This window comes from Episyrphus balteatus, chromosome 1 (assembly GCF_945859705.1).
Source record: "Episyrphus balteatus chromosome 1, idEpiBalt1.1, whole genome shotgun sequence".
Taxonomy (NCBI): Eukaryota; Metazoa; Arthropoda; class Insecta; order Diptera; family Syrphidae; genus Episyrphus; species Episyrphus balteatus.
In genome coordinates this window covers 125,961,591-125,981,441 of record NC_079134.1, presented here as the reverse complement: position 1 = coordinate 125,981,441, position 19,851 = coordinate 125,961,591, and the positions used below count along the sequence as shown (strand labels likewise).

At 30.9% G+C, this 19,851-nt stretch overlaps 1 protein-coding gene and 1 long non-coding RNA gene across 2 annotated transcripts in view; one reads left to right on the top strand and one right to left on the bottom strand.

Annotated features, from left to right (window-relative positions):
• The window catches only part of LOC129906832 (uncharacterized), a 179,884-nt gene that overhangs the window by 22,685 nt on the left and 137,348 nt on the right, over positions 1 to 19,851 (bottom strand). The gene's annotated exons all lie outside the window — the stretch shown is intronic.
• Positions 3,987 to 18,592, top strand: LOC129906828 (CD151 antigen). The gene is made up of 5 exons (XM_055982765.1): positions 3,987 to 4,141; positions 9,015 to 9,203; positions 9,287 to 9,604; positions 9,687 to 9,849; positions 18,109 to 18,592. Exons 1-4 carry the CDS (start codon positions 4,067 to 4,069, stop codon positions 9,834 to 9,836), a joined length of 732 nt encoding a protein of 243 aa, XP_055838740.1. The 5' UTR covers positions 3,987 to 4,066; the 3' UTR covers positions 9,837 to 9,849; positions 18,109 to 18,592.

Below are 19,851 nucleotides of genomic sequence, written 5' to 3'. Positions count from 1 at the left end.
AGAAAAAAAGAAATTTCGATTGCAAATAACTCACCAGCTAGACCTCAAAGAATTTTTGGTTTTCATTCAATTAAAGAGCTTGAAGAAACCTTTCTTTTGATATCTCATTCGAAGAAGTTGGAGGAAATTTTTGAAAATGCATTTTTTTATGGCAAGGGGTTAACCTTTATTTTTTTCAAAAATCTCAAAAAACTAGATTTGTAATTTTTGTGCCTATTTGCATAGACCTGTTGAACCCATATCTTCAATTCAAAAATTTATTCCGAAGAAATCTACTTCCGAATTTAAGAAAAAAAGAAACTTCGACTGTGAATAACTCACCAACCTGACCTCAAAGAAGCTTTTGGTTTTCATTAATGAATAGAATTTACAGTATAAAAAAATTTTGGTGAAAGGGTGTTTTTTTCGAAGAGACAGTAAAATCTGCATTTGGTCCCAAAGAGCCAATGATTCGCGTGAAACGTGTAAGAACTTATCTATAAATGTTTAATTTGTCATCAAAACCATAAATAAAAAATGAATCATTGGCTTTTTGGGACCAAATGCAGATTTGACTGTCTCTTCGAAAAAAACACCCTTTCACAAAAATTTTTTTTATAAAAACTCTTTATTCTTGCTTTCTATCCCAAAATCAATGTTTTTACCAAATTTCATTAGGGTGACCCATCGTTTTTGTTTTCACTCAAAAAAACACCCTTTTAACCATGATATTTTTATAGACACTTTAGATTCTTGTTTCTTATCTTTAAAGTAACATAATTGCTAAATTTCAAAAGGTTACCACTAATATTACTCTACTATTACACATTTTTTTAAATATACCCATATTTTCTTTACTTAAAAAAAAACACCCTTTCACATAAAAAAAATTTATAGACTTACATTCTTCGTAATTTCCATTGGAAAGAGAACATATTTAATGAATTTCGTAAGGGTACCATTTATACCATTGATTTTATCGGACTTATCGCGGATTTTTCCCTATTTCCCAAAAAAACACCCTTAAACCTAAAATATTTGTATAGACTTTTTGGGTTCTTGGTTTCTGTTATAAATGAAACATTTTTACAAAATTTCATTGGTGTGACAATTTTTTCCTAGTTTTTGTGGTACTAATTCCGAATTTCATCATTTCTTAAAAAAAAAACATCTTTTTACCCAAGATAATTTTGTACACTTTTTAGATTTTTAATTCTTATAAAAAAAAAAATTAAAATAAAATTTAAGTCAGCTGTTATGATACCTTCCTCACACACAACTTAACCCATCAAAAAAACAACCTTTCACCAAAAATAATTTTAAGAACTTTATGAATTCTTTGTCCCTGCTTTATCTAAAACCTTCATCCCGAATTTCATCAGTGTAGCATGTTTTTCCCATGGGTTTCGGTTATATTTTATATGTTGAAGTCAAAAAACAAGCACCCTTGTTTTCAATCGGCTATAACTTTTTTTAGAGCAATCGTATTTACTTTATTTTTATGTCATTAGAATCAGCATCAAAAAATACCTTAAAAACATGTGTCATAATGATGATATTCGACAAACAACTTTTTTCAGTAGGTATATTTTTGACCTTCACCCCCTCCCTCTTGTGCGCGAAAAAACACCCTTCCACCCACTTTTTTTATAGACTTTTTTGTACTTGGTTCTTATTCCAAAAGCAAACTTTTTGCCAAGTTTCATGAGGGTAACAATTTTTGTTTTTTATTTCTTGATTTTATGTACTATTTTACCTGTACTATATCTTTGGATATCTGAATCGATGAAATTTAAGGAAATTTTTGAAAATGTATTTTTTTATGGCAAGGGGTTAACCTTGATTTTTTTTTTGAAAATCTCAAAAACCTAGTTTTGTAATTTTTCTACCTAAATGCATAGACCTGTTCACTATGAACTCATATATTCAATTCAAAACATGTTTCGGGACTTTGAACAGAAACTGATGTCCTGTAAGCTTTAAGATGTTTTCAAGCCTATTTTGTCATACCTAAATATTGAAGTTCCTCTAACCAGTCAGTTAATTTATTTGCCATGGAAAGTTTTTGCCATTAATCTCACTCCATAATCTAAGCATAAAAAATAGTGACACAACAAAGAAAAAAGCTGTAGTCCTGGCTGTTGTGGTTATCAGCATAAAAAACGAATTTGATCTTTACTACTTTCGACTCAATTGAGTGGCACAACACAATCTAGCAATGGTTGTGAAGGAAAAACTATCGATTCATATTCCTTCTTAGACACACGCAATAGTGAGCTAACAATAACACGGTTAACTATTGAGCTCACCATCATCATCAGGAAGTCGATAACCTCTCTAGGAAGCCTGACCTGACATAGAACTAGACCTCCCCAATTACAACATAGAGTTTTAAATGGAGCAGGAGCATTTCGGAATAAACGATAGCTATGACAATAAATAAAATACTGTCGTTATTATTTTTTTTTCTTGTACTTGTGGTGCTATGAAAATATATTTTCGAATCCGGTCACACAAATTATATTCCTTCAAAAAACCACCATAATTAGTTTCGGAGAATTATGGTTAAATGTTGAGGTTTGTGGTTAGTACTGCCTTAACCTGTGACCTTTACCTTTAATAAAACACAATAAGAAAAAATCCTATGCTGTTCGTTTATTTGAAATGTTTATTAATTGCGTGATTCGAAGTGGATTTACATAAAAGTAAGGTAGAGTGCATTGGGTGTTTCTTTTTATTTCTTTGAGAAAACAACCACAGTGACCTCATTTGAAGCATTTTCATACCACCCAAACAAAATCTTGATGTTTCGCAGTGTTTCATCTTGTCGCCTGATTTTTTGTTCGTATGGAAAGCCTTTCCTGCGCAAAAAACATGGAATCAGGGTATTGTAAAGATAAAGATATTCACGAGCTGCTGGAGCTTTCATTCGCTATGAATATCCCCGACCCAGCCATTCTAAAGGTTTCATGGATAGCATCTTGTACAAGACAAACAAAGTTCATTGTTGTATCTTCTATAGTTTATGACACCTAGTAGCTAGTACTTCATCTTCTCATTGATTTTTTTTCCCACCGAGTTCCGCAGCAAGGCTTCCCAAAAATTATTGACATGTCCTATGAAACATGTCCCATGAGAAATGTCCCATGAGATATTTCCGATAAGACATGTCCCATGAGACATTTCCTATGAGACATTTCATATGAGATATTTCCGATGAGACATGTTTCATGAGACATGTCCCATGAGACATGGTTCATTGGAAATGTCTCATGGGACATGTCTCACGGGACATGTTTCATGAGACATGTTCCATGAGACGTTTCTGATGAGACATTTCCTATGAGATATGTCCCATGAGACATATCCCATGAGACATGTCCCATGAGAAATGTCCCATGGGACAATAACTACTGCCAAGAAAGTCTCTTAGTCTTCACTCGGTCTTAGTCTTAGAGCCATGAATTTTTAATAAGTCGACTAGGTTATACGAATTACCATTAACATACCAATCCAGCTGACCCAATAAATCAAATAACTACATACTTCCAAGATTGAGTGAATGTTTAGCGCAATTCTTTTAAATAAATAATAAATCATTTGACTACCCAATGAACAAATACCTTCGTGTATTGAACTCAATCAATTTATTTCTAATCCCTGTCAATATTCACTATAACCCTGGTAAAGAGTTAGAGCTTGGAGGAAAGAACATGTGAAACGAGAGAAGTGTTCTACTTAACCTCTATTACAAACATACATGTCCCTACGAAATTAAATTTTCCATTCATTGTGAATGAAAACCAAAAAAAATAAACAGAACTCTCCACTAACCACCCTTTGAATTTTCTATTCAACCCTTAACTGACCAATATCATTGGAGTTTAGTGGACTTTCCACAATTTTCTTTTATACTCTTATTTGGGGTCATTAGCGCTTTTCGTGCCGCATGAAACTCATTGAATTAAAAAAGAATTCAACAGTGTCCAGTCGAATTTCAGCCACGACTTCGAACGGTCTTCTAAAAGTTTTGGTTATAGAAAAATATTTTTACCTGTATAGTTTAGTTTGAAATAAAAACTTAAAAATGAATTTTAAAATGAGAAATTGTGGGATGTCCACTATAAAATACATACTTTTTGGATTTAATGTAATATTTGCTGTGAGTAGAAGTTTTGTTCTTAAAAATAAAAAAAATTAACATTGTTTATTGAAGTGAAAATTAATTGATGAGCTTGGTGATTTCAAATTTAAGGTCCCTAAATTAACATATTCTGAAACGAAAATTTGTGGGAATATTTTAACATCGTCTGAATTGAAACAAATTTAAGTACCTATTGGAAAAAAAAACTGTTTTCTCGAAGGACTACAAATAAATTTCTTAAATTCGTATTCGTTTTAAAAGACTTGTTTGAAGGTCTTTTAAAATTTAAAAACTTAATGAATAAATATTTATATGAAATGATACGAGTACTTCTGACTGTCGAAAACAAGACACTAAATTAGAAAAAGAAATCATAAATGAATTTGAGCTTCGTAAGATTTGGTTTTTTCCATTTAAATGAATTTTTAAGAAACATTTTAAGAATGGTTTAAACCATCTTTTTTTTTTAAAATAATTTAAAAAGAAAATTTTTTAAGAAAATAACTTTGCCATATTTTTTAAGTTATTAACCCTTTCGGACCCAGCGTTACTCTCATGTAACATTGTTTTAAAAATTCGTAAAAAATATTAAATTAAACAATTTTTTAGGTTACGATGGCTTAATTGAAAGATAATAATGCCTAGTTACTGGATTATTACAAAAAGTTAGTCAAATATCATACCTTTAATTTTTTTTATCAAGAAAGGGACTGAAATTCACATTTTTTTTTTTTGCAAAAAAAAATTTTTTTTATATATATAGTCATAATTTTGAAAAAAGATATAAAAAATGTTAATGCAGAAAGTGTTTTGTTTTTTTGCTTAGAAGAAGTAGCATACATTGTAGTTTCATAAAAAGTTATTTTCTCAGTTCTCCGACTTTTTTTGGTGGTCATAACATGAGAAAAAAACACATAAGTTTTGCTATTTATTATTTTGGAAAATAACTTTTTTCTTAGTTGTGATGTTTTTGACCCGATAAAACCGAAAAAACATTTTTTAATATTGATTTTCATAGCTTGGGTTCGAAAGGGTTAAACCATAAAATATATTTCCAAAAAAAGATCCGAAAAATTGATTTAACAAAAAATATTCAAATTTTCGGTTTTTGATTTATAAATGACGTTTAAAAGCTTTTTTTAATAAATAAAAAATAAAATGCACTGCTGAGTCGCACGTAGCTACTTGCTCTTATGGTAAAAGTAGCTCTTTTAAGCTTTTTATAAGAAAAAAAATTTAGGAAAATTATAATTTGATTCTTTTTTTATTAATGAGATACTGTTTTAATCACAAAATGAAGTATGCCATTTGATTTCTTGTATGAAAAGGAATTTATATAGACAACAAATTTTGAAAATCGTTCTTTTTTTTGTATATAAAAATTTTCGAACATTTTTCAACAAAAAAAGTCGACATGCCACTTTGAAGAAATAATAAGGAAACACTTAAAAACTAAATTTTGAAATATTTCACTAAGAGCCGTTTACTCAAAAGAAACTTAAGGATTTAAGTTCTGCATAAAATCTTATGTGACAGTTTACGTAGAGGAAAAACTAGAGAATAAGAGTTTATGTTTTACTTAAATATTTAAGTTTCGTTTCAACAAATGACCCAAAGCAATTTTCAAAATATGATTTTTCAAAAAGAAATTTTGAAATATTGGTATGTACCTACCTATTTTAAAATCCAAAAATGTGTTTTTTGAAAATTTTCCAAAATTTGGCATAAGTCATGTAACTAGATATTCAGAAACCAAAAAAATGGTTATATAGCTGTTCTAATGGTTTAAAAAGGGTGCAAATTTTTTTTTTTCAAAAGTTAAGTCTTGTTTTTTACCTTTATTAGACAACAAAAATTTTTATTAAAATCGTTAGAGCCGTTTTTGGAAAAAAATTTCTGTTTTATTTCCAGGCAGGTACCGTTACTTTTGGTCCTAAAAAAAATTTCAATTCACCTAACAATGTTAACTGCAAAGTTTGAAGAAAATCACATTAGACTGTTACTCGAGGTATACAGACAGACAGAATTGTGGGACCCAATTTTTTGGCATTTTCCATTATGTGACTAGTCGTTTGTGATAAAGTTAGAAATAAAAAAAAAACACAATGTGTGGGGAAACTGTTGATTTTTGGAAAAAAAAATTGTATTGAAAGATAAAATAAATAAAGGAGAATGGGAAATTTTGTATGGAACGTGGACGTTACGCGGCCATTAATGAATTTGTTATTTTATGATGTTATTAAGTCTTACATATGCTTTGCAGAAGTTTTATCCTTGTGACGTACTTCAGATAAACGGATAAAATGCATTTTTACATTTAACACTTTATGCAAATTGTCTCTATGTTGTAACTTAAATATGTATTTTAAGTGCATATTATGATACTCTGTCATTTTTCCTGACTCTGAAGACCTTAATCTTGAATATCCAACCACTAGAACCCAAACTATTAGCTTTTTTAAACAACAATTTCAAGCCTATGTTGAGAGTTTTGTTGTTCAATTTTTTGTTAGTTTGAATAGTTTGAAAAACTATCGAACAAAAACAAAAGTGATTGGCTTAAAAATCTTGTATTACGAGTTCTATTGGTCGGATTTTTAAGATCAATATCTTCAAGTTCAGGGAAAATAAAAGAGCTTCATATTATATATTTAAAATAAAATTATAATTAAATTTTTCCTTAACACATTAAACGATGCATTAACAATACTATTATTGCAATATCTTGCATTCTTAAAGCAATATAGCAAAACTTCCAAATAAAAGTTTTTCCTAAGCCATGGCTCTTTCATTTGATACAAATTTCATTAATGGCCGCTCAACGTCCAAAATGACCATTCTCCTTTTAATTTAGGTTCGGTGAGGTAAGTGCACTTGTTTTGGTTTCATTTGTGAAATACTCGAAGCAGAAAAAAGATAGACCTTATTTTTAAGAAGCCTTTCTGAAAAAGTAAATTTTTTCAAAATTGGAATAAGGCAAACTAAAAACCACGTTGGAGAATACCAGAAAACACAAAAGTTTAAGATGAACAGACAGAATTGCAAGCCCTCCTTTTTAAAATTTTGTAGTTTGATCTTCAAAAATTAAATTCAAAAAATCATTTCTTGTGCTTAAAACTAAAAACAAAAACAATTTTTCCCTAATACATAGCGTATTTAATAGCCAGTTATCAGTTTTAACAAAAACCTACCAGACTATTGAAATCGGTGTAAGAAATAATAAATGTAAAACACCTGGCATTTACTGAAAACATTGATCCAAAAATCTTTTTTTTTTCACAGTATTTTTTTCTACAAAGTTAAGTTTTTCGACACCATTTTAAAGTAATAATTTCAGCGAAAAAAATGCTGCTTTGAAATTTTCAAAACTAAAAAAAAATTACATCGAATTTTTGTAGGTTATTTAACATTAGGTAGGTAATATTTTCAACAAACAAATTTTTAAAATCGAAAACTAATACTTTTCTTTATACAAAATTCAAGCTTACATATGTATTGGAATAGTAAGGAATAATTCAATTTTTTCGTAAAAAAATGGTCTACATAAAAGTTGAAGATCTTTTTTTTTATCTAGGTACAACTTTTACTCATAACTTTTTCGATCAAATGCAGAAATAGACCTCTTTTAATCACACACTTCCCCTTTTTTTTCCCTACCCGACCACACTTCCGGCCATCTGCTGTGGTTCAATCGATAATTGGCCTTATCTATACCATTAACCCTCTGTAGGCGCACCTCTTTTTTGTGACGTGATGATAGGAACACGGGTGCGAATTTGGCTTCTACTTTTTCATGTCGCTAGAACTTTTTTATGTCTCACATTTTATAGAGAAAACGCATATGAAATTGATGTAGAATTTTCCGAGGAATTCGAATATTGTATTCACAATTTCAAAAAAAAAAACATATTCTCAACATCATATAGACATGTTTGCACCCACTTTTTTGAAAAATTGTTATTTTTCCATTTTTATGGTGCCAAATTCGCACCCGTGTGCCGACAGAGGTTAATCCTTCATTTTCTCATCACTCATTTTGTGCTAATAATTTTTTTTTAACCCGTTGTCCTTCAAAATCGTGTTTGGCACTGGTCTAAGAAGAGAAACTTTAGTTTAAAATAAAGACTAAAACTAGCGTTGCACATTTCTTTGGTTTCATCTAATCAACAGTATTCAAATTAAAAGTTGGTCAGTTAGCTTAACCATTCGCAATAACGAATTTCCAAAAATGAATCCTCTTTTAAGGAGCTACCCATTTCGTTTACAAAGTTAATGTATAAAGTTCTTGAAACTCATCAAAAATTTAATGTAGTCATTTTGAGTGATTTAAATACATTTTCTATGCTGTGTTTCTTCTGTTTCGAAGATATTTTTGCTCTTTCGTGTACCAGTGATACAATATTATTCAAATGGCAATTGAAAAAAAAAGTTAACCGACTCTTAATTTTTTCATTCTTTTGCCCAAAAATAGTGCCAGTAAAATTGATTGTATATAGCGATAACCTACGTTAATGTGCTGACCTTTCTTAAAAAATCCAACACGCAATTTCTTTTTTAAAGTCAAATATGAACAATGAACAGTGTTATGACTTTCTCATTTAAAAAAAGGTCAAACATATTTTTTTGGGAAAAACCTTTGTTTCACTAGAACTTTACGTAAAGTTAACCTAATAACAACCTATACAAATCAATATTGAAGCTTCAAAAATAACCCAAAATGTTTAATAATTGAGTAAGTCCTAGAAAACTTGTGTATAGTCATTAACCAACTTTTTTGTATACATACACCAGGAGGTACATTTTTTATTTCCTAGGAATACCATGGTTCCACATAGAACCACACAATTTTGTCTTAGCCACTCAATTAATAACAATTTTTCATTCCACACAGTTATCGGGTCTTGGCATCTTAATAGCTGGAGCCTTAGTTCTGGCTGACGTTAATGAGTTTAACCACTTTGTCGAGGGACAAATAACAGCTCCCCCAATAGTCCTTATTGTTACTGGATCAATTATATTCCTTATCGCATCGTTGGGTTGCTTCGGTGCCATTAAGGAGTCCCCCTCATTGCTTATATTGGTAACTATAAATATATCAATCAATCATTCCTTTCAACAGAAAAAAAGAAGGTGTATATCCTTGTTTATTGATTTTTTTAATAGTATGCTGTCCTGCTTGGTATTATCTTTATTGTTGAACTTGCCGTTGGTATTGCTGCGATAGTCTTCAAATCAGATCTCGAAATGATTCTCAAGAATTCACTGATGGATTCAATAAAACGTTCCAACGATGATGATCTCAAAGCTTGGGATAATATTCAAATGAAACTGATGTGTTGTGGGGTTGATAATCCAGCGGACTGGCGAGAAATGAGCCGAGATAAGACTTTACGAGCCAGTTGCTGTCGACCGGAATTAATCGACAAAACTGTTGGTAATTGTGCTGACGCTGCGCCATCAGGAAGAGATAAATACTTCCAGGTAAGGAGGAATTCTTTTGAGAAAATTATAAGAACAAACATAACTAATTCTTCGTTTGCTTTTATATTCTTCTATTCCACAGGATGGATGTGTTGGAAAACTTAGAGAACGTATCGACAAGAATGCAGTAATTCTTATCGGTGTAGGACTTGGTATTGCATTTATACAAATTCTTGGAATTGTGTTGGCGTTATACTTGGCTTCCAAAATACGTCACGAAAGGGTGAAATAATAAGCTTTGGAAGGTATAAGTTTGGGTCAGTTCACTTTTTACTTTAGAAGGTAAGGTACTATAAATTTCCAAGTCAACTTACGACCTACATTTGAAGGAATTACCGTTTGTACAGTAGTGGTTGTGTTGTCATCATTTACCTACGACACCAAACCCCCCTCCCCCTCCCCTTGTTTGAGACACATTAGTGTAGGTACAATAGAACAAGATTGAGCTTATGGTCGACAAGGTGGAAAAGCGGGTTCATTTAGGTTAGTTTTTTTTTCATGAGGGGGTTTTTTAAGTGATATGACCTACTCCAAATAAAAAATGAACTCAGTTTAATAGGTCTGTTAATTTAATTATTGAAAATTATTAAATGGCTTTAAAGAGATGACAGGTTTAAGAATGAATGAACCATATTTTTATTTAAATCGGCTTATATCGACACCAACATATTGCATGGCGGACGTTAGACTAGACCTGTAATTTGAAATATTCTCATTTTGCAAACTTCTTTTCACTGTTTAGTTGGTTGAATATACAAATGCAAAAGGAACTTTTTTGATAGAGTATTTCAACACTTTGAAAACATACTACCAATTTGACATGCAATGTAAACAAATAGGCCTTTGAACATACAAGCGCATGCGACACGTGCCTCTAGGACTAGGACATTTTAATAACAGTGGATAGCCCCTAAATTGTTCTTGAAGTTATTTGGTAAATTATATAGTTTGGAGTAATTAGTGTCTTAAAAACTAAACTATTGTTAGTTTTTTGTTTGATAGACTCAATCAATGTTAGTTTGGAGCCATTTTAACTACATTTTAATCACCTGTCTTGTTACTGCCCTTAATACGATGGAGTAGATGACAATATTGTTGACTCTATCTAATGACATTTACATTTTATTTAGCTAGAAACGTTATGTAAAATAAAATCATTCAATATTAATATATAATGATTAATTAATGATCATTATTTGTCTACAGAAAAGCTATTTGAAAATAATCTTCAGGTCTGTCAAGAAAGCACCCACACAACGAAATTTCCTAAATCTGAGTATGCAGGAAGTTTTTGCTAGTTTGCTCCTCACCTTTTGGTACAATCTTCAATTTCTTGCTGTAACCTTTGTTTCTCATAAGTAAAACCCAAATCTTTGTCAGATTGCATCACATATTTAATCAAGACAAAGGACTATTCGATTTTTACTCACTCACAACGAGCTTGCTAGTCGGCGATGTCTCCAGGGGGTCTATTACATAATACGAAACGAGGGCCAAGTAAACAATAGTCACGACAGGATTCAGTTAAAATAAAGCTCGATCTGCATAACAAGGGCGTCAGGTTCCAATTTTTTAACATTTTATCCTCTGATTTTCACCTCGTTTATATGCGTTTAAGGTCCGATTTAACTATAACCGATCATTAATTTTGGTATTATATTGGGAAGAATCAAACCCCAGATCTTAATTTTTCCTCCTTTGTATTAAGGAGTTGATGCTCATGTCGCCCTATATCTGCCACTGACCAGATTTGGCGCACGGTCTCATGTAAAGCTCTACTGTAGGGGGAAGTGGTCACCCTTCGTACAGTTTTTACTTATTTTTTTTTAGTTATTTATTTACTCACTCCAGTTTCGAGAAAATGGACTTTATTTGTAACATGTATATTATTACACTTTAGAAAAAAATTTGACACTTCTAAATCAAAGGCTTAAATAGTTATAGCCATTTTACTGGGATTAGATTTTTGTACGAATCCTCCCCACCCGTGGGGTACCTTCGTACAGCACATGGGGTACATTCGTACAGGATATTTAAAACGTTAATTTGACTAACTTTTGATTTGTCAAATGTCAAATATGAGTTTTAAAACATTTAATTACTTATTAATTTATCAATTAATTGAACTTGACTCAGAAAAAAACAAAAACAAATAAAACACTTAATTTTTCGCGATTCGATGATTCTGAAAGAAATTATTATTTACATATATAAGAATACCAACCTTTATTCACTATAGAATGCGAAATACTTATTATAGAGGTTTAAATTTCGTTTCAATAAAACTGTAACTCTGTTAGAATATTCATTTGCGTACAAAATCCACTCAGCTCAAATTACTTGTTGTTATAAATATTAATTTATCTGTTGTTTATTTGTTTTGTGAAAATTTCTAAAATATTTGTATTCCTTATTAAATTGTTATCAAGCTCAGACGTTATTGTTGTTATTAAAGAGTTCTTTATAAGACGAAGACTTTTATTTTATCAAGAAGGAATCAACAGGTTATGGGCCCAGATGGACGTTTTTAAGAGTTGTGTAACTAAACTCAATGGAGACAATTATCATATCTGGAAGTACAAGGTCGAATTACTGTTAAGGAGGGATGACTCCTGGAAAGCTATCGACACCGCGAAACCTGCGGAAAATGCAGATGCTTGGCTCAAAGCGGATAGCAATGCAAAAAGCATGATAGGATTATTGGTAGAAGACAACCAATTAGTCCATATCAGGGCAGCCAAAACTGCGAAAGAAGCGTGGGTGAACCTGCAAAATTACCACGAAAAAGCAACCCTGACTAATAGGGTCCAATTAATGAGAAAAATTTGCAGTATCAAGCTAAATGAAAATGAGAAGATGGAACCTCATATTGAAAAGATGACGACATTGTGTGAAAAGCTGACGGCGTTGGGGGAAGTATTGTCCGATAGATGGAGAGTAGCAGTTTTACTAAGCAGTCTTCCATCGTCTTACGACACATTAGTTACTGCACTAGAAGCAAGGCAAGATTCCGATCTTACATTAGCGATAGTTGAATCGAAATTATTGGAAGAATGCTGTAAAAGAAATTTCAACATGGGTGTAGAGAAGAATTCTGTGCTGAAGGTAAACAATTTTAGTAAGTTTAACAAAAAATGTTTCTTTTGCCAGAAAAGTGGTCATGTCAAACGAGAATGTCGCCAATATGCCCAATGGAAGAAAAACCAACCAAAGGGGTCCGTTAATAAAGTAACGACGTCGAACGAATTTTGTTTGATGTCCTGCTCCGAAAATATGAATGGTTGGATTGTTGACTCCGGGGCAACGTGTCATATCACGAATAAAGCCAGCAACTTCATTTCGTTTGATGAACACTCAGGAAGTGAAAAAGTCGTTCTCGCTAATGGTCAAGAAATAACTTCAAGTGGAAAAGGTACGTGTCGCTTATTTATCACAGTCGAAGACCGAGAAACATCAATCCGAGTGGAGAACGTACTTTTTGTTCCTGAGTTCCAAGGAAGTCTAATTTCTGTCAGAGCAATGGTAAACAAGGGACTATACGTCAAATTTGATAAGAAGCTATGCACAATCAAGATTCCGGAAGGGGAAATAGTTGCGATAGCTGATTTAGTTGGTAATCTCTACAGACTAAGAGAAAGTACAAGAAAACAACAAGCAATGATGATTTCAAACAGATTGTACTGCATACATTACTGGCACAGGGTGCTAGGACATCGAAGTTTAGATGCTGTCAAGAAATTGGTGAGTCAATCCAAATTTCCTATAAGTAGTTGTTGTTGTTCTGATGTCTGCGAAATATGCATGAAAGGCAAAATGACTCGCTTGCCTTTTAACTCTCATTCAAAAAGCAAAAGTACTGCAGTTTTAGATTTGGTACACAGTGATTTATGTGGGCCAATGCAATATACAACACCTGGGGGCAAAAGATATTTTATGACTTTTATCGATGATTTTAGCAAATTTACTACAGTTTTTCTCCTAAAAGAAAAGTCAGATGTTTTTCAATGTCTCCAGGAATATGTTGAAATGGTCAAAACTCGTTTTTCCAAAAAGCCTAAAGTTATCAGATCGGATAACGGAGGAGAGTATAAAAATAGACGAGTCATGCAGTATTTGAAGAACGAAGGAATAGCTCATCAGTATACTGCCCCTTATTTCCCACAGCAAAACGGCACGGCCGAAAGAAAAAATCGGTCTTTAGTTGAAATGACGAGATGTATGCTCTTGGATGCTGAACTAGGTCGAGAGTATTGGGGCGAGGCTGTAATGACTGCTAATTACCTTCAAAATATTTTGCCTTCTAGTGTTTTACCTACTTCTTCTTTTGAAATTTGGCATAAGTGTAAGCCTAGGTTTGAGCATCTTCAGATTTTTGGATCAGGCGCATTCGTTCACATCCCAAAAGAAAAACGCAAAAAGTGGGATGACAAAGCTTCTTTATTAACATTTGTCGGATATGATGAGAACTCGATGGGGTTTCGTCTACTCGATAAGACATCGAAAAGAATTGTCATTAGTCGTGATGTCAAGTTTGTTAATATGAAGCCTACAATTGCTGATCAAAATCTGGAAACGAGTGAAAGTAGCGAAATAGAAATACATCTAAAGCAATTACCTATAACAACTGAGATCAATGAACCTACAACAACTGAGATCAATGAACCTACAACAATTGAGATCAATGAACCTACAACAATTGAGATCAATGATGATGAAAGTGAAACAAATTCTGAAGAACGCCAATCAAATTTCGAAGGATTTCCCGATGAAGAGGTTACGAAAGAAATAAGGTCATCATCACGATCAAATAAAGGGCAACCACCGGAAAGATTCACTAGTTGTATAAACAATGTTTCACAAGTTTGTTTTATTAAAGAGCCAAATAGTTACAAAGAAGCCATTACTTGTGAACAAAATACTAGATGGAAAATTGCAATGGAAGAAGAGATGGAATCACTAAATAAAAATAAGACATGGACTCTAGTCCGACCTCCAGAAAATGCGAATATCGTTGGTTGCAAGTGGATATATAAGATTAAACGTGATGTTGAAGGGAAAGTTGAACGATTTAAAGCAAGATTGGTTGCACAAGGTTTTAGTCAAAAATTTGGAACCGATTACGACCAAGTCTTTGCTCCAGTTGTTAGACAAGCCACTTTCCGAATTCTTCTTTCACTAGCTGGGCACCGAAAAATGAAAGTAAAGCACTTTGATGCGAAGTCAGCATTTTTAAACAGTAAGTTAAATGAAGACATATATATGAAGCAGCCTCCTGGATTTCAATCTGAAGATCAACATCTTGTTTGTAAACTTCAAAAAAGTCTTTATGGATTGAAGCAGGCAGCATTTTCTTGGAATCAAACAATATCAGAAGTTTTGACTGGAAACGGATTTGATCAGAGCAAATCAGATCGATGTTTGTTTACAAGAAAAAAGGGCAAGACAACAATCTATCTTCTTATATATGTTGATGACATCATCGTTGCGAGTACTTCAGAGCAATGCATTGAAGACACAGAACGACTGTTGAAATCTCACTTTGAAATAAAAAATCTTGGAGATATACATCACTACTTAGGACTTGAAGTAATCAAGGACGGTCAAGGGAATTTTTGTGTTCGGCAGAAGCAATACATTGAAAAACTATGTGAAGATTATGGCCTTCAAAATTCAAAGAGTTCCAAAATTCCACTTGATCCAGGGTACGGGAAAACTGAAGACTCAAGCCCTCTTATGAACAACGAGAAATACCAAAAGTTAGTTGGCAGTTTGCTCTATATAGCAACTAACACGCGACCTGATATTGCTGCATCAGTTTCGATTTTAGCTAGCAAGACTAGTTCTCCAAGCCAAACAGATTGGACAGAGCTAAAACGAGTTCTTAGATATCTTCGTGGAACTTCAACATTTAAACTTAAACTGAGCAGAATTGAAAATCACGAAGAAAAAGAAAAGTTGATGGGTTATGCAGACGCAAATTGGGCAGAAGATCGAACATCCCGAAAATCAAACTCGGGTTACATCTTCTTATTGAATGGAGGTCCTGTGAGCTGGACATGCAGAAAGCAAACTTGTGTTTCATTATCCAGCACAGAAGCTGAATTTGTCGCTTTGTCTGAAGCATGTAAAGAAGCAGTTTGGTTAAGAGGACTTCTTTCATCTTTTGACTGCAAACAGTCTACTGCAACTACTTTATTCGAAGATAACCAGAGTTGTTTAAAGTTGATTCAGGAGGAGAAGCTAAGCAATAGATCCAAGCATATAGATACAAAAACTTATTTTGTTAAAGATTATGTTGATAAAAATTTCATTTTATGTAAGTACTGTTCTTCAGGAAATATGTTGGCTGATATGCTTACAAAACCTCTTGCTTCATCTCGACTTGAATTTTTACGAAACAAATGTGGTTTGGTAAGCAAATGAGGAGGAGTGTTAGAATATTCATTTGCGTACAAAATCCACTCAGCTCAAATTACTTGTTGTTATAAATATTAATTTATCTGTTGTTTATTTGTTTTGTGAAAATTTCTAAAATATTTGTATTCCTTATTAAATTGTTATCAAGCTCAGACGTTATTGTTGTTATTAAAGAGTTCTTTATAAGACGAAGACTTTTATTTTATCAAGAAGGAATCAACAAACTCCGTGTTTTGATTATTATCTGCTGAAGAAAATTTACTGGCGGGCATACGTATGCGTACGAATGTGCCCCATATTTGACTGTACGAATGCTCCCCAAGCTGTAGATGCAGAAAAATCGATTTTTGAAAAAATGTACTGAGATTTTGCAATATTTATAATTAAAACACAAATTTAACACTTCAATCAACAATTCTTCATTACTGTTTAGCCAAAAACATACTTAACTTAAACACAACATGACATCAAATGTACATAAAAAAATTACTCAGAGCACTAAAAAACACAAAAAGTCTTGTGGCGACCGAATCCGTTGCACTTAGGATTCAAAATTTATCTAGTAGCTCGGCGCCTACTATGTCTATGCACACTAGTAAGCACGTGTTTGAATACCGTTTAGTTTTTGTTTTATGCTCACTGTACGAAGGGTGACCGTGTACGAAGGGTGACCACTTCCCCCTACTATAAAATAATAGATAACACTGGTCTGCAAGGAAATCCTCCTTTAAATAAAACTATACTTTTCGAAAGGATTTTTGTATGCTGATTCCGAATCCGAAGTCAGAATTGATCTAGCACGTCACGTTTTTTAGATATTCCCGTTAGAAAATCTCAAAAACCCATTTTTTTGCTGTTTTCGAAGAAATATTTTGGCATAATGTAATATTTTTCAAAATTGTTACGGTTTATAAAAGAACTTATTTTTTTCTTTCAAATTCAGTTTCAATCTTCTCAATATCTCTTTTCTTCTCCGAGATATCTTAATTTAAGTAAGTTTAATAGGTCTGGCATATCTTATCATAAAAAAAACTGATCTCTAAAAATTAATATATCTTTCTCCCTAGAACAAAAATATACTTTTCTTATGGACTTTAGTGTGCTGATTTTGAATCCGAACTCAAAAAATTTCGGTCAGCTCTGGTTTGTTAGATATAGTAGTTTTTGTTGAGATTTTCTAAGAAAAAACTTGATTTTGTGATACTTTAATGCGAATATCTTAAAATCCTCACATGATAGAATTTTTTTGACTTCGGATTCTAACTCAGCACATCAAAAACTATAAGAAAAGTATACTTTTGTTTCTAGGAGAAACAAATCTGAAGCTTTACAAAGCAGTTTATCAAATGGTTTATAACAAATAAGATATTTCTAAATAGATAAAGAGTATATAAAATTACAAAACACGTAAAAATTTTGTTTAATGTATTTTATTATGGTTTTCTTTACATATTTGACTTTTCAAGTATAATTGGCGTTGATATTTTACATTTTCCTTAATTAAGGTGTTTTTGTTCATGTTGGATTTACTAAAAAGTAAAGGATTTCGATATTTCTGCTTTTTTTATAAATCAGTATTTTAAAATATGAGTAAACATTAATGTAAAAGGACATATTTGATGTCAATCTATAGGCCATATCACGAGGAATAAGTCCTCCAAATTTGAGCTCAATGCTACAAATAGTTTTAATTTTGCACGAGTTCAAATAAATCTAAAGGGTTGATTTTTTAGAAACTACCCACATTTTTCAAAAATCATTTTTACAAAAATGGTACCTGATAGAATTTTTCTGAAACCAGATTTAGATTCAAGAAAGTCTAATCTTTCATAATATCAAAAAATTATTTGAAGGAGAAAAAAAAAGTTAAATTTTGCAGACCAGTGTAATTAATACCTTATACTTTCATGATGATTTTTTTTTTAAATTAAGGGTCCAGTTTATTTTATATGAAGTATAACACTTTGGTAAAACAGAAAAAAAGTACCTTACATAATATTCAAGTTAATTTTGATTTTGAATTTTTTAGCATACAAATTGGTACCGAAATATCAAGAAATAACTAATAAAATTTTCTTTACAGATAGTCAAAAACTTATTATCCACAAACTCAATGTAAGAACAATAATGTCATCCAGCATTTCATATTTTGATCAATTTTCTTCGAAAATATTATCAACAAATAGAATGAGCAACAACAATCAGGGAATGAATAAACACAGCACTGTATTTATTTCGTCATCAAAATATACAAAATACTGAAAATAAAAAAAAACTGTTTTTGATAGTCAATACGTTTTCAAATAACTTGCATTTATTGTTGCGGATTATTTAAGTCTTGAACAAACAATTCCAAAATGATTTTTATAAAAGTAATATTTTAAATAAATGGAAAATTCTGAAGCACTTAACATAATACATTCATATAATTATGTGTTTAGTAAAATTAAAAAAAAAAAACTATATAGGTATTTTCTTTAAAATAAATTTGTATACGATTGTTTTATTTTAAGAAAATATAATATTTTTAAATTTAAGTGTTACTTTCAAAGCTTCAAATAAAATTATAATAAATAAACTAATTAATATTTACCTGTTTTATTTTTTTTTTATAAGTGTTACTTATTAGTAAATAAGCAAATGCAACAACACCAGCTTTAAGTTGGCCTCCAGATATAAGCTGTTTAAACGGATATGTTTTGGAGATTTCAAAACCCTAAAAAAAAAAGCCGATATGGTGCGTACTAATATTTATAAGTAAACACGATAGTAAGTATAAATAATGTACTCGTACTAAAATCTGAAATACAATTAAGTCCATCGATACTAAGCAACTAGGAAAAATGTAATAAATAACAAGTAACTTACCAACATTTTCAATTGATAAATAAAATAAAACCAATTTTTTAATGTTTTTTTTTTTTTTGTTTGTTTAATATTGGTATAATATGTTTATTTATATTTTTAAATCACAGCAGTCTTTTTAATTTTTTTACATTTTGTTGTTTAATTTTGTTTACTTAAAACATAAGTGATATTAATTTTATGTATCTTTTGTTTGTTTGTTATAATTGAACTTTTGTTAAAAATTACTTTATTTATAAAATTTTATTTAAGAATAAGAGAATAAAACTGATTTTATTTTTTCTTCAAAACATTATACATTTTGTATAGAAACTAATTTTTTTTTGTTATTAGAAACTAAATTGAAATCTAACAAAATTTATTTAATATTTACACTCGTTGATAGTTTTTTTTTTATTGCAATGAAATAGTTTTTTGTGTATAGTATATTAACTTACAATACTGCGCCATTGGAAATAATTTGTTTTTTTATTTTTAATAAAATTCTAAATGATTAACTTAAAAAAACTTCAACAAAACAAAAAATGAAAACATCATTGCAATGGAATACGAATGTCTTCGTAAATATAATTTTTCTATTGGCGCAATAATTTTAATTTTAATTCTTTTTTAATTTTAGTTTTCTTTTTGTTTAAATTGGAAAATTACTTCCTATATCTTAACAAATACTCGAAGAAGAAAATATTTTCTCTATTTGGAATGATAAATTGTTGTTTAATTTTATGAATACAATCAGATTTACAAACGATAGTTTTTTTTATGTTTGTTCTTAATTTAAAGAGACTATTTTTTTTTTTTAACAATTCTATAAATTTTTATCATAAATAGCCGGAATGAGAAAAAGAATTTCAGAAAATTCGAAAGTTTTTTTTATCGAATAATCATTATATCGCTATTTATTTTATTTATTATTACAATAAAAAAAAGTTTAATTTACCATCGATCACAAGATAAAAAAGAACATC

Coding starts and splice junctions, on each gene's coding strand:
- LOC129906828 (XM_055982765.1), top strand. CDS start 4,067: ATGAATTTTAAAATGAGAAATTGTGGGATGTCCACTATAAAATACATA. Junction 4,142..9,014: donor GATTTAATGTAATATTTGCT/GTGAGTAGAAGT, acceptor CATTCCACACAG/TTATCGGGTCTTGGCATCTT. Junction 9,605..9,686: donor GAAGAGATAAATACTTCCAG/GTAAGGAGGAAT, acceptor TCTATTCCACAG/GATGGATGTGTTGGAAAACT.